Source organism: Bufo bufo, chromosome 2 (assembly GCF_905171765.1).
Source record: "Bufo bufo chromosome 2, aBufBuf1.1, whole genome shotgun sequence".
NCBI classification, from domain to species: Eukaryota; Metazoa; Chordata; class Amphibia; order Anura; family Bufonidae; genus Bufo; species Bufo bufo.
In genome coordinates, this window is record NC_053390.1 from 533,638,619 (window position 1) to 533,653,623 (window position 15,005).

General features: G+C 43.7%; 1 protein-coding gene across 6 annotated transcripts in view; it reads left to right on the forward strand.

The window, feature by feature from the left end:
• WDFY3 (WD repeat and FYVE domain containing 3) overlaps nt 1–15,005 on the forward strand; it is a 278,837-nt gene that overhangs the window by 114,428 nt on the left and 149,404 nt on the right. For all 6 annotated transcript variants that reach the window (XM_040417990.1, XM_040417994.1, XM_040417992.1 and 3 more), the window contains one exon: nt 1,606–1,792. In XM_040417990.1, the coding sequence (XP_040273924.1) occupies nt 1,606–1,792 (187 nt within the window). The remainder of the gene's footprint in view (nt 1–1,605; nt 1,793–15,005) is intronic.

A 15,005-nucleotide genomic window follows, 5' to 3' on the forward strand; every position in this document is an offset into this window, starting at 1 on the left:
ACGGAGGCGAGCAAAACTGCACATATAAAGAAAAGAACTATACTGGATTCCACCCCACTTTTTGTAGCTATCCCTATTACATATGGTGCTCTAGGGCAGTGATGGCTAACCTTGGCACCCCAGCTGTGGTGAAACTACAACTCCCAGCATGCTCCATTTATTTCTATAGAGTTTTGAGAGCAGCCAAGCAAGGGGGGCATCTTGGGAGTTGTAGTTTTACCACAGCTGGAGTGCCAAAGTTAGCCATCACTGCTATAGGGTATTTAAAGAAGGGACGGACAACATAGGGGTTTGACCACTGAAGGAGCAAGGTTCTGAAACGCGTCTGGTTGACAATACCCTCACATGAAGACATCCCGATATGGATTGTTATCTATGATCAAACTAGTACAGAGAGCTCCAGTTTTTCTTCTCCAGCAGAGATTTGGATCGGCTTACCCACACTCACCACGTGGCACGCCGACTACATCCATCTTGAGCGCACGGGACAAGTATACTGCACTCGGACTCACTGTAAGAGGGAATATCCGGAGGTATGTTTTATTAGTGCCTAAGACCACGTGGGACGCCACGGCAGGCACCCGACCCCGGTCCCTCAGCAAAACTGTGAGTAATAATACCGCTGCAGTTCGCTTGCATATGACTGGAAAATACCCAATACCGATATACTAGCTGCTACACGGATATCTGATTTAATCACTAGAAGAACATTTATGTGGAACATGAACGTTTGGGTGTGAACGGACAGTGAACATATTAATTTGCTAAAAGACCATGAGCACCATATGTTTCAGCTTTTAACAAGGATTATATTGGACATAATCTATATTCACCGTATATCCTAATGGTGGGTTAGAACGTCTCTGTACAAGGAATGGACACAGGATTGTAACCGGTTCTATCTGAGATAACATAACTGCAGAAACCTAGTGGAAACTAAGTTCTTAATAACTATATCACTGCAGAAACAATCCGGATACATAATTTCTGGTCATTTATCACTGTGCAGTATATACTCTGGAGATGGCGTGAACCAAAAAACATTTCCGAGTCTGGCATAAGTGATTATACCTTCAAAGTAGAACTCCTACCAGAGGATTCATTTCGGTTTCTGGATGTTTTAACCACTTTTTAGCCCTATTGTTTATGTATTTTTTACTATTTTATTTTTATGATATATTTTCATTTGTGAATGGTATATGGAATAAACTCTATCTTATATAGTGACGCTGGATGAAGAGTGCCTATCTCTCGTTTATTGAAACCTTTTTATTTTGTGACAGTCCGAGATTAGTGCACCTTTTCCATACAGTGTGCAGGGCAGGCACCTGATTTCTATATCTTTTTTTATTTTTATTTTCTTCACCCATATCTGTAAATGCTGTTAAGAACAGCTCAGGCAAGATGGCCGCCCCCATAATCATGTTCAGGAAACAGAATAAAAAAAAAAAAATCGGCAATGAAATCATAAAAACGAATTAGGACAAAAGGATATGTCACTATCTGGCAGAAAAACAATCTAGTTCACGTTCCCTTTAAGTGTCACTTTTCACAATGTCTATTTTAAATCATGTTGCTGACTTGACGTCACCTCTTCCCTTTCAGAGAAAGAATGCCTGGCCACATGTGTCCAAAACATGCAGCAGTCAAATGATTTGTCACCTCTGGAAATTGTGGAGATGTTTGCAGGACTTTCCTGTTTCCTAAAAGATTCCAGTGATGTGTCTCAGACTCTGCTGGATGACTTCAGAATATGCCAAGGATACGTCTTCCTGTCTGACCTCCTTCTGAGGTAAATGTGTTCGGAGCACAGTAATGTGGTTGTGCCCATTTAGAAGTAATGTAACTTTCTTGTTTCTAAGTGGGTTGTCTGATTTCATACCGTGTGCCTTATCATGGTCCCTTAAAGGGAACTGATCATCACTTTTACCTCCCTGTCTCAAAACTTCTTACTCCACTATCGGCAAAACTAAGAAATCTATCACTTGCAGTATGCATATCTGATGCCGGCAGACGGTCAGGATTCCTGGGCTTTAGGCTGTAAACCCACCCCATCCCCTTTGGTCTTTAGTGATGGCTCTAACATTCGCCTGCATCATGTGTGTCCTCAAAAGCAAAGAGTTGGGATAGGGAAGGTTTACAGCAGAGAGCCAAGGACTCTTCCACGCCCACTGGACACTTGCCATCTAATTGGCATATGGCACATGATCGCGTAAAACTTTTTTTTCTGTTAGGTTTCCACTTAGCTCGGCAACATACATATGTTTGATCTGCTTACTGCTTCACCTGTATAGCAATGTTGGCAATAGGGGCCAAAGTGGTGACAGATTCCCTTACATCAGTAATGCTAAATCCCCCAAAAAAAGGTTACGGTCTTCTACACTGTTTTTGCAGTGTATTTTTAAAGCGACCCTCTGGTTGAAGAAAAACGTTCATGTTAACTGGGTAATGAACAGAACACTTACCTGCGTCCTCCTTTTCAGCTGCAGATCCATAATTTCCCTGGCTCCTTCTGCCATCCAAGATGGGCGCACCACTTTTCAGACTGTGCATTCGGTAGCCCAAGACACTTCTTGATGCCCTTAGGTTGGTCAGCACTACTCATGTCAGCACTTCTGTAAGCAGTGTGGGCCAATCCAAGAGCAAGGCTGGACAAGCAAGAAGTGTCTTGGACTACCAATTTACAGTGTGCACCAGATGGATGACAGAAGAGGAGCCAGGAATTAGCGGATCTACAGCTAAAAAGATGAAATGGAGGACACCAGGTAAGTGTTCTGTTTGTTTCTTAGTATGTGTGTGAATTTTTTTTCTTGAACCAGAGGGTCGCTTTAATATACGCAGCAGGTGCTTTTGAGACTTGTACTGTAAGTGGGCCCATGTATTCCGATTATAACATCAAACGAAGAACTAAAGTTTTTTGGGATAGCAGTATAAGCTATGGCTTTCATTTTTGTGCTATGTGGAATAGTGGAGCGAACTGTCCCAAATCCTCTTGATGGATACCTTTTATACACACACATTGTGAAGAAACCGTTATAGCTAGCGCAGCTGTGGTACTAGAGTGCCCAGTAGTGAGACTCCCTTGATCAGTTTATTTAGTTGGAACCTGCAAACTAAAACAGGGTTGTCTTAAATGGGTTTTCCAGTACTTAAATATTGATGACCTATCCTCAGAATAGGTCATCAGTATCAGATTGGTGGGTGGCGTGTGACACCCGGCTCCCACAGCAGTCAGCTCTTTTGGGCATACACTGGCACCAGACACTATACAGTGGACAGAACCAGAAGACCAAGATTTCATCCACTATGTAGTGACCATTCCGGGTTACAGCAGCTCAATTCCATTCATGTGAATGCTAGGTGGGCTGCAGTATGCCGGCACCTAAAACTGCAAAGTATACAGAGTCTTCCATCTACTGTATACTTTACGGCGCCAGCGGCTGCCCTAAACAGCTGATTGGTGGGGTCTACCAGGTATTGGACCCCCACAATCTGATATTGATGACTTATACTGAGGAAAAAGCCCTTTAAGCAGACACAGCCCCATTTTGTAGAATATTTAGTCTTAGAAGGATGGACCTTTTTCATGACACAGTTTCAAGAGTATTTCTACGATTCTATTTTCTAGCAGTTGTGTTTGTTGGTGGGGTCCAGCAGCAAGGATCTTCTTTTTTTTCTTAAGAATGGCAACCAGCCCCTTATTAAGGGTAAAAGCGGGAGCAGCCCATTGAAATGAGTAGGTGTGTTGGGAACTTCTCGCATAGATTTCCATAACTCTCTGGGTCATTAACCCATCTTACTGGAGATTGGTAGAAGTTTGAGCTGCTGCACTGCCATTACATACAGTTATGTTAAAAATAATAGCAGTCAGACATCACTAACCTGATCAATCACTGTTTTTGGTAGAAATGATATTTCTACATGCCAAATAACTAGCAGGTGTAGTAGAGTAATAGAAACCTAACAGACCCAACAGTCATGACATGCATGCTGCTGATTCTCTGTAATTCAATCACTTATTGAAAGGGGCATGTTCAAAATATTAGCAGTGTGGAGTTTAATTAGTGAGGTCATAAATTCTTTGAAAAACAGGTGGCAATTATTGCCGTTATTTAAGGAAGGAAGGCAGCAAATGTTGTACATGCTGGTTACAGTGTATTTCTCTCTGAAATTCTGAGGAAAATGGGACGTTCCAGACATTGTTCAGAAGAACAGCATACCTTGAATAAAACATTGATTGGAGAGGGGAAACATATAAAGAAGTGCAGAAAATGATTGGCTGCTCAGCTAAAATCATCGCAAATGCTTTAAAATGGCAACCAAAACCTGAAAGACGTGGAAGAAAGCGAAAAACTACCTTTCGAATGGATAGAAGAAAAGGACTCAGCCAACAATCAGCTCCAGGAAGATCAAAGAAGGTCTAAAGTTACCTGTGAGTACTGTTACAATTAGAAGAGGCCTATGTGAAGCCGAACTATCTGCAAGAAGCCCCTGCAAAGTCCCACTGTTGAAAAAAAGACATGTGCTGAAGAGGTTACAATTTGCCAAAGAGCACATTGACTGACCTAAAGAGACATTTTGTGGACTGATGAAAGTAAGATTGTTCTTTTTGGGTCTAGTGGCCGGAGACAGTTTGTCAGATGACCCCCAAACACTGAATTCAAGCCACAGTACACTATGAAGACAGTGAAGCATGGTGGTGCAAGCGTCATGATATGGGGATGTTTCTCATACTACGGTGTTGGGCCTATTTATCGCATACCAGGGATCATAGATCAGTTTGAATACATCAGAATACTTGAAGAGGTCATGCTGCCTTATGCTGAAGAGGAAATGCCCTTTAAATGGGTGTTCCAACAAGACAACGACCCCAAACACACCAGTAAACGTGCAACATCTTGGTTCCAGACCAACAAGATTGATGTTATGGAGTGTCCAGCCCCATCCCCGGATCTTAATCCAATAGAAAACATGTGGGGTGACATCAAAAATGCAGTTTCTGAGGCAAAACCAAGAAATAGAGAAGAACTGTGGAATGTAGTCTAATCATCCTGGGCTGGAATACCTGTTCACAGGGGCCAGAAGTTGGTTGACTCCATGCAACACAGATGTACAGCAGTTCTCAGAAACAGTGGTTATACAACTAAATATTAGTTGAAGGGGTTGTCCGGGTTCAGAGCTGAACCCGGACATACCTCCATTTTCACCCCGGCAGCCCCCCTGACTTGAGGATCGGAGCAGTTCATGCTCTGATGCTCTCCTTTGCCCTGCGCTAAATCGCGCAGGGCAAAGGCATTTTTTGGAGGTCCGGTGACGTACCGGGGCTCTCCATGGGGCTGCCAGGAAGCCCGGTGACGCCAGTAAAACGGCTAGGGAAGCGTTAAAGCCCGCCCATTAGAGCCTGTGACGTCACCGAACACACTGCCGGGCGGAAGTTTCCGCCCGGCAGTGTGTTATTGAAATCAAAAAAGCCTGTGCCCTACGCGAGGGTCAAGGGAGCGCATCGGAGCATGAGATGCTCCGATGCTAGCCTCAGGGGGGTTGCCTAGGTGAAAATAAGGGTATGTCCGGGTTCACCTCTGAACCTGGACAACCCCTTTAAGTGATTCAAAGGAAAGCAAAATCTTCAAACATTTTTCAGTTTATATAGTGAATGTTTGAGTTTGTAAAGAAGAATACAAACACTGCTATTTTTTTGAACAGTCTAATATTCGCTTTTCTTAAATCCTTTTTTTAGAGGAGCAACGCAAATTTGATATATTTTTCTTCATAAACTGGAAAAAAACGGCTGGCACTCACTATGTGGTTGCACATCAAACAATCATTTATTAATAGTAAACCGCTAGTTCAATAATCGAATAAAAGCAGAAATACATACACTTGAACATTAAAACATCATTGTTAAAAGAACCCCTAAAAAATAAATAATAAAATTCAATATATACTGCACTGATAGGGTAACGCAATGCACCCAATTAGGGTCTCTTAGAAAAGTGAGATAGTCCTGTGCCTGTTTGACAATGAGAATTCAATCAAACAGGGAACCTGTCTCTTTAAATAAGACAAATGTAGCCAAGTCCACAAGCTGTGTTAGTTGCTGTTGGGGGATAAAATCTCCCTCTTTGTAATTATCTTCAGCAGTTCTTGCACTGTTGGATATTAAGACTTTCACCAATAGGATATGCCACAGATTCACAGGGAAGTTTTAGCTCACCCACATGAACGGATCACCGGCCGTCTAATTCAGCCGCTTGTTCCACTGCTCGCTCTCACGCTCCCCGCTCTCTGGCGTGTCCCACGTGATGTACCAGAGATATCGCGGGATTTGGGGGTTTCAGTTCGGTAATCTTGGTCCGATATTCTTATGAGAGCTGCAGGTCAGATGAAGAAATGGAGCGCTCCACTTTATAGGAAATAATTCAGATTACATCCATCATATCCAGAAGCTTGGTTGTTGGCAGGGATATAACGCTAAACGCGTTTCGAGGACTTCAATCCTCTTCCTCAGTAGCATATCTCTGTGGCATATCCTATTGGTGAAAGTCTTAATATCCAACAGTGCAAGAACTGCTGAAGATAATTCTAAAGAGGGAGATTTTATCCCCCAACAGCAACTAACACAGCTTGTGGACTTGGCTACATTTGTCTTATTTAAAGAGACAGGTTCCCTGTTTGATTGAATTGGATTCTCATTGTCAAACAGGCACAGGACTATCTCACTTTTCTAAGAGACCCTAATTGGGTGCATTGCGTTACCCTATCAGTGCAGTATATATTGAATTTTATTATTTATTTTTTAGGGGTTCTTTTAACAATGATGTTTTAATGTTCAAGTGTATGTATTTCTGCTTTTATTCGATTATTGAACTAGCGGTTTACTATTAATAAATGATTGTTTGATGTGCAACCACATAGTGAGTGCCAGCCGTTTTTTTCCAGTTTATGCACACTCCTTGGACTGATTGAGTGAGCAGTCCCTCGGCTAGAGCACCCCTACCGTATTGAGGAGGGTGGTGAGCTATCCACATACTTTCCAAGTTTTCATATTTTTCTTCATGTTTTGATTTGGAATAGAATGTGTAGTGTTCCCAATGCATTTGTGTGTATGGAAATAAAAGCTATTAGAAGGATTTTAAGCTTTATTCACTTTTTTTAAACACACTGCTATTATTTTATTCACAACTGTATCTTTTATGTGAATTGTAAAATACTTATTTTTTTATTTATTTTTTCTTGCCTCTGTGCATTATTTATTTGTCCTAGTCCATACAACGAGGACAAATCAATAGGGCATGCCATTAATGTTGAATTGGGGGAGTCTGAGTTCTAGATTGACCACACTGATTATTAGAAAGAAGACTTTTCTCTAAAACAGCTCTGCTCACGACCAGCCACTCTGCAGAGAACTGCAGCTTTCGAGGGAATGGATTTTCTCCTCCTAGACAAGCATTGATGTCATCTTCTATTAGTATGACTCTAAAGGGGTACCCAGTCTCAGAGGTTATATGCCATTACTTTCTGATTGGTATGGGTCTAACTATATCAAGAGTCCAATGATCCTGAGAATGAAGTGACTGCAGCACTCCCTGCCATTAAATGTGCATGGAGCTATGTTTCTCGGATTGAGAAAACCTATTTGTCTTTGATGTAGAATACCTCTTTAAAGTTTGGAACAGCATATCTGTCTAAGGCTCCATTCACATGTCCGCAAATGGGTCCGCATTCGTTCTGCAATTTTGCGGAACAGGTGCGGACCCTTTCATTTTCTATGGGGACGGAATGGATGCGGACAGCACACAGTGTGCTGTCAGCATCCGCATTAGCGGAGCGCGGCCCCGATCTTCAGGTCCGCAGCTCCGCAAAAGATAGAACATGTCCTATTCTTGTCCAAGAATAGGCATTTCTATAGGGGTACTAGGCAGGTGTGTTGCGGATCCGCAACACACCACGGACGTGTGAATGGAGCCTAAAGCTGGCCATACACATTCAATAGCTTGTTCGGCCGACAGCTCTCTCTCTCCCATCCTTCCTATCTTCCCTTTACACACACATTTGGCTCGGCCAAACGTGTGTGTATGCTAAGGAGGGAGTGCAGAAAGCCGCTGCCAAACAGACTTATCTTGCCCGATCTTTGTCTCCTTCCGGGGGCAAAGGGGGGAGTCGGTAGCTCCCCACACACAATAGTGTGTTGGCCAAATCCCCCGTTCTCGACGGGTTCAGCCAACAAAAGTATAATGAGTCTGGATAGCTTAACTCATCACCATCACCTCATGTAAATCTATGTCCAGAAAAGACAGAAATAGGAAATAGTCGGTGGATTGGCAGCTCTTCAAAGATCACTGTAGAAACAGTAAGGAGAAGTATATCTGCTTTCATAGGCAAGAAGAAGAACTTGATATGCAGGTCACTCCTCTTCTGTATTCAAAGTAGCAAGCAACCTTCTATATTAAGCGATGCTTTGCCAGTACAGGCAGTTCTAGTCAAAATTTGATATTGTGAAGTTGAGCTTCTGTTTGCTTGGCCATAAATATATTCAAATTGTAAAGATGAAACTTTCAGCGAAAAATTAAAGTGGATTCAGACATCCTTCTATAAAATGTTGTCATGTAGTGTCTGTAAAGAACACAAATGATGCGGGCTTTGTTGCAGCTATTGTTTTATTTCTCCAATGCTTATTTGCCAAATTCTTGAACCAAACTCTCCCTCAGCACCCCCCCTCCCAAAGTCCTAGCGCTAAAGACATACAGTATGTGGATGAACATTACATTCATTGCTACCAAACATACAGGAGCTTCTAGTCTACATACATGTTCCATCCAGTGATATCTCCTGTGATTATACACAATTATACACATTCTCTGTCCTCATCTTCTCCATTCAGCCCAAACTGCCATGATAACTTCTTTCAGCCGCGTCTTGCCTCTGCAGAGTTTACAACACAGACATCTTAGGTTACATCTTGACTTCTAATCTGTCTTTATATTCTTAATTTAGATTTTAGATTCTGCTTTTTGTGCATATTTATGGAGTGACCATCTTGATTTACAACACGCTCTGTGACCTATACGTATGTTACCTGTCTTTGTATTCCTGCATGTGATGATATTGAAATGACTGCTGGAAAGTGATATGTGGAGACCAAGAAGTGGCGCCTATTATTAGGCTCAGACGCTGGTGTGAAAACTGCAAGATTCTAGGATTATTTATTTTTTTAAACTTAGGTAGTGGTATTGAAAATGAATGAATTCACCAAAAATCTTTTAGCGACAGATAGGTACTTCATTTTTTATGACCTTGCCTTTCAATAACAGAAAAAAATGTTTTATGTGAACTGCTCCTACACACATTCATGACAGATGGCTGTAAATGATTGCGGGATCAGACAAAATATTTCAAGGGAGTCTTTCACGCAGATTCACCCTATTAACCTAATAACAGTGTTATGTCCACGGCACCCCCCCTATTAAAACGGTGCTTACCGTTAGTTCCTTGCTTCCATCGTTGTGCAGAAAAACACTTTTTTTAATCCGTATGCAAATGAGGCTGTGAAGGTGCCCAGGGGCGGCGTTACAACGGCCGGTGCCCAGGCCCCTGGGTCATTTTCATATGAAGCCACTCCCCCTCCGCGTCTGCCCGCCCTTAGTCTCTGCTCTAACCTCCCTCCTCCCGTCTGTAATCCCGCGCATGCGCCGATGAACGCGATAACGCACGATAAACTGCGATGCCCCGGCCCAACTGTGCTCATTCAATGCGCACTCGCGGATATCTCGTTCATCGGCGCATGCGCGTAATTACGGACGGGAGGAGGGAGGTTAGAGCAGAGACTAAGGGCGGGCAGACGCGGCGGAGGGGAGTGCCTTCATATGAAAATGACCCCGGGGCCTGGGCACCGGCTGTTGTAACGCCGCCACCTGGGCACCTTCACAGCCTCATTTGCATACGGATTAAAAGTGTTTTTCTCCACAACGATGCTAGCAAGGAACAAACGGTAAGCACCGTTTTAATAGGGGGGATGCCGTGGACATAACACTGTTATTAGGTTAAGCACTTTTTGGGGGGGGGGAGGGGGGCAGGGGGGGTATGCAAATGATTGGGTAGTACTCAAAAATAGTTTTGTGTTCCAATAGGTAATAAAATGGCCTTGTATAAGTGGGCCTTAAAAAGGATTAATATGTAGACTGCACAAGGAGTTATCCATCTTTTACTGAAGGCTGAAGTAGAAAAACTGCAATCTGAGGATACAATTCACCACAGCATATGGCATATCTGAGTGGTGGACTTTACCACCAAAAAAACCAAACTAATGCTTGGGGCCCCAGCGATCTGAGGGCCAGGTTCTGGCCACAAGTGGGTGACTGAAAAAAACGGACTATAAGGGTCCATTCACACGTCCGTTAGTGTTTTGCGGATCCGCAAATTGCGAATCCGCAAAACACGGACACCTGCAATGTGAGATCCGCAATTTGCAGACCGCACATCACAGACACTATAATAGAAAATGCCTTTTCTGGTCCGCAATTGCGGACAAGAGTAGGACATGTTCTATTTTTTTCAGTAACGGAATTGTGGATCCTGAAAATGCAGATGCGGATCCCGAAAATGCGTTCCAACCCCATTTGAAAGTGAACGGGTCCGCAAATTGCGGAACGAATGCAGACCCAAATTACACACGTGTGAATGGACCCTAAGGACAGACATACCAGCCGGTTTAGCTGCACAGGGACCCAGTGGGGGCACTTCCCATCTGTTGAGAAGTAGTAGAAGTGCTCAGGCTGCACTCCTAAGCCGAGAATGAGTCTAAGTGGGCCAGCAGGGGTAGTACTTAGTGGGATGATGGTGTGGGGCTTAGCAGGTTGACTGGGTGGAGCTTAGAGGTACAACAGGGGGCTCCCAATCATTAAATCCACCCCTACATATCAGCAGGTCATACATTCTAGATATCTGTTGGCCAAAAATCCAGTCCCCTAATATTATTTCTGGAATAGGGAGAAAGAGGCTTCCAGAGCCTTCTGATGGCTATGCATGTTGAAGCGTGTTGAAATCCAAGCACTCAATGTTTATCTCTCATGACATCTGCTGTTAGTAAAATGATGGGACACCCCTATACACATCAGATGGTCAACTGGTCTTGCAGAAGTCGGTGGTGGGGGGGGGGGGGGGGGGGAAGTTATTTTTTTGTATCCTGAAGAATGCTAACATTTTCTATTATTATATTGTCTACAAGTTTTTTTTTAAGATCAAGTCATTCATTAGGGTTAGTAGATATTTTTGTCCATTGAAAGTATTTTATAATATACTAGCAGAAGGACCCAGGTATATTTCATCTATTTCATTAAATTTTTGTGTGTGTCGTTAAAAGATATCAACAGTATGCCCCATAACAGTCAAGTCTACAGCACCCCACCCCCTTAACAGTGAACTCCACAGTGCCCCGCCACCTTAAAATTGGACCTCCACAGCAGCCCATCCCTGTAACTTTGACCTTCACAGCAGCCCGCCCCCTTTTAACAGTGAGTTTCACAGCACCCCACTCCCTTGACAGTGACCTTCTCAGGGGCCTGCTCCCTTAACAGTGACCTCTACAGCACCCTGCCCCTTAACACTGACCTCCATATGGGACCGTCCCCTTATCTCTGACCTCCATATGGGACCGTCCCCTTATCTCTGACCTCCACTGTTCCCTTCCCCCTCAACAGAGACCGCCACAGTACCCCGTTCCCTTAACAGTGACCTCCACAGTACCCTGCTACCTTAACAGTGACCTCCACAGCAGTTGCCCCTTTAATAGTGGCCCCTGCCCCCTTAACAGTGACTTTGACGGTGTCTGCACGCTTAACAGTAACATCCACAGTGAACGCCCCTTTAACAGTGACCACCACAGTGCCCGTCCCCCTTAACACTGACCTCCACAGCGCCCTGCCCCTTAAATGCTAGGGCTACACGACGACATGTGTCGCGCAACATTTTGTCTCAACAATTTTTATAATGATAGGCTACGGTGTTGCACTGCGACATGCTGTGACTGCGACAGACGCAAAAAATCCATCCATGGATTTTTCTGCGACTGCCACATCGCAGTCTCAGCATGTTGCATGTCGCAGTGCAACACCTCAGACTATCATTAGAAAAATTGTAGTAGTGCCCTCTGTGTCATGCGACTTATTGTCGCTGTGTAGCCCTAGCCTAAAGCTGACCTAGAGCAGTGAAGAAAAAGGAGCGCCTGCGAGGTTCTAAGGCTGATAAGGGACATGTGACCGTGTATATGGCAGTCAGGATATGAAGAGAAAGATTTGCAGGCTTCTATTGGCTAATGCAGGTAGTTATTTGGGAATATCTCAGGAACGGTACGTCCTAGAGAGCTGAGACCCGGTCTAAAACCTTCCCGGACACCTGATGTACCTGTGTGCCAAATTTGGTGAAGATTGGTCCAGTCGTTTGGTCGCGCATAAAGAACAGACAGGCAGGCAGAAACTCCTTTTTATATATAAGAGATACTATATATACACACAGGGTTTTTTGAATGTCGGCGAGATTGGCCTGGAATTGTGTCCCTTGACAATTTGTAAGATATTTACTTATGCCATTGGAAAGGGATAAGCTCACTGCAGATAATACCTGACAGCCATTATTTAGCAAGTAATTGGTAGCAGTCTTCTGCTTTTGGATGTAAAGAACTAATCCCCTTTACTGTAGCTGTAGATCCAAATGTCCGCAGGTTTTACTGCGCTGATAAATGTCGGTGCACACAGGAAGCTTCTCCCGTCAATTGTCCGGAATGTTCTTTTTATCTGAACACTGCGGGAACCAGATTGCAGCAGCAATTATACTCTGACAAAAGCTGCTTATCAGAGAGGTGCCCGATGCTTCACACTCTGAAACACAAGCCTGGTGAACAAGTGGACAGATATGTAGAAAGTTCAAAGAACCATTAACATCCCTCTGCTATTACCAATATTATTTTCTAGCAGAAGGTGGACATTTCTCAGCTTGGCAGATGGCTTCTTACGTGCCCTGAATGTAACTGCTACTGTGTGTGTGTGTTTGAGCCGGGTAGATAGATTGAACTATTTCCTAAACTGAACCCACTGTTCATGACCAATCTGCTACTGTCATGTCTATCTGCCTGAGAAATCTATAAAAGCCTGAATGTCCTGTGAAGTTTCAATTGGGAGGAAGAGAAACTTGCAGACTTTCCTTATTAATCCAAACTATATGTCAACAATCTCCTCATCTTTCCCCAGTCCGACTTGACAGATTCCCAAAGATCAGAAACCATTGAAAAGGTTGTTATGGGAAGCCAAGAGCTGGTTTTTGTTAGCGGCTCTCCTTTATGCCTCGTTCACACGTCAGTGTTTGGTCAGTGATTTCCATCAGTGATTGTGAGCCAAAACCAGGATTGGAGCCTCCACAGACATAAGGTATAAGGGGAAGATCTGCCCCTGTTCTGTGTTTAGAGTCGCACCTGGTTTTGGCTCAAATACACTGATGAAAATCACTGACCAAACACTGACTGTGTGAATGAGGCTTTATAGATTCCTGGCAGCTTAGTACAGTAGACACTCGATATTAGCCTTCAAGGGGTATTCTTATCTCGGACATTAATGGCATTTGGCTAGGATATTCCATCAATATCAGATAGGTGCGGTTCCCATCTCTGGGACCTGCTCCTATCTCCAAAATGGGCCTCCCAAAGTGAAGGGAATGTAGCTGCACTTGCATGGCCTCCCACCTTTTACTAGTAGAAGAGTTCCGAAAATAGCCAAGCATATCAGACTAAGGGTCCATTCACACGTCCGCAAAATGGGTGCGGACCCATTCATTTTCAGTGGGGCTGCAAAAGATGCGGACAGCACACAGTGTGCTGTCCGCATCCGCTCTTCCATTCCGCGGCCCCGCAAAAAAATAGAACATGTCCTATACTTGTCCGCAGACACTGGCAAGAAAAGGCATTTCTATTATAGTGCCGGCCATGTGCGGTCCTCAATTTGCGGACCGCAAAACACTTTCAGACGTGTGAATGGACCCTTAAAATTGGTGAACTTAGTGTATCTGGTATATCTGTGCCTAAGATAGATGTAATAAAAGTGGGTGAAGATGATTGCTCTTTAAATAAAGAACTTTGTCCGTAAAGTCCCCGTTGCATGTACCGTACATGTATGGAGGTATAAAGTGTGTGTGTGTGTGTGTGTGTATATATATATATTTGTATGTATATATGTACCGTATTTTTCGCACTAAAAGACACACTAACCCCCCCCCAAGTGCGTTTTATGGGCCAAACTTATTAGCACTTCTATTATGGAAGCACTGATTAGTACAAGAGGACTAGGAAGGGGTGAATGCAGTGCTCCGCAAGCACTGGTCGTCGGCGCTCTGTGACTTCACGCTGTGCATGTCGGGTTACAGCACAGCATGCGGCAGGAAGAAGAGTGTGGATGATGGGAGCTGTGTCGGCATCATCCGGAGCAGGCAAGGTACGTTTGTTTATTTATTTTTTAATCTTATCTGAGCATGGGGGTCATTCACATAGAGGTCTGACTGGGGGACTTATTAATTATGTAGCTCTGATCTGAGGTATGATTGGGGGTCTGTTCTGAGGTCTGATTACCATTGGGGGTCTGAGCTGAGGTCTGATGAAAAAAAAAAAAAAATCTAAAACCTAGGTGCATCTTATGGGCAGGTGCGTTTTATAGGGCAAAAAATACAGTGTATAATATATAATTCAATAGGAAAATATATTTTTGGGGACAAAATGAGAAGTGTAATGAATGCAATGTGGGTAAGGCCTCATGCACACGACCGTTGTTGTGTTCCGTGTCCGTTGTTCCGTTTTCCGTGATTTTCTGTTGAAAACTCGGATAATGCACCGTTTGTCATCCGCGTTGTTTCCAGTCCGTCAAAAAAATATGACCTGTCCTATTTTTTTCACGGACAACGGTTTGCGGACCCATTCAAGTCAATGGGTCCGTGAAAAAACACGGAGGCACACAAGATTGTCATCCGCG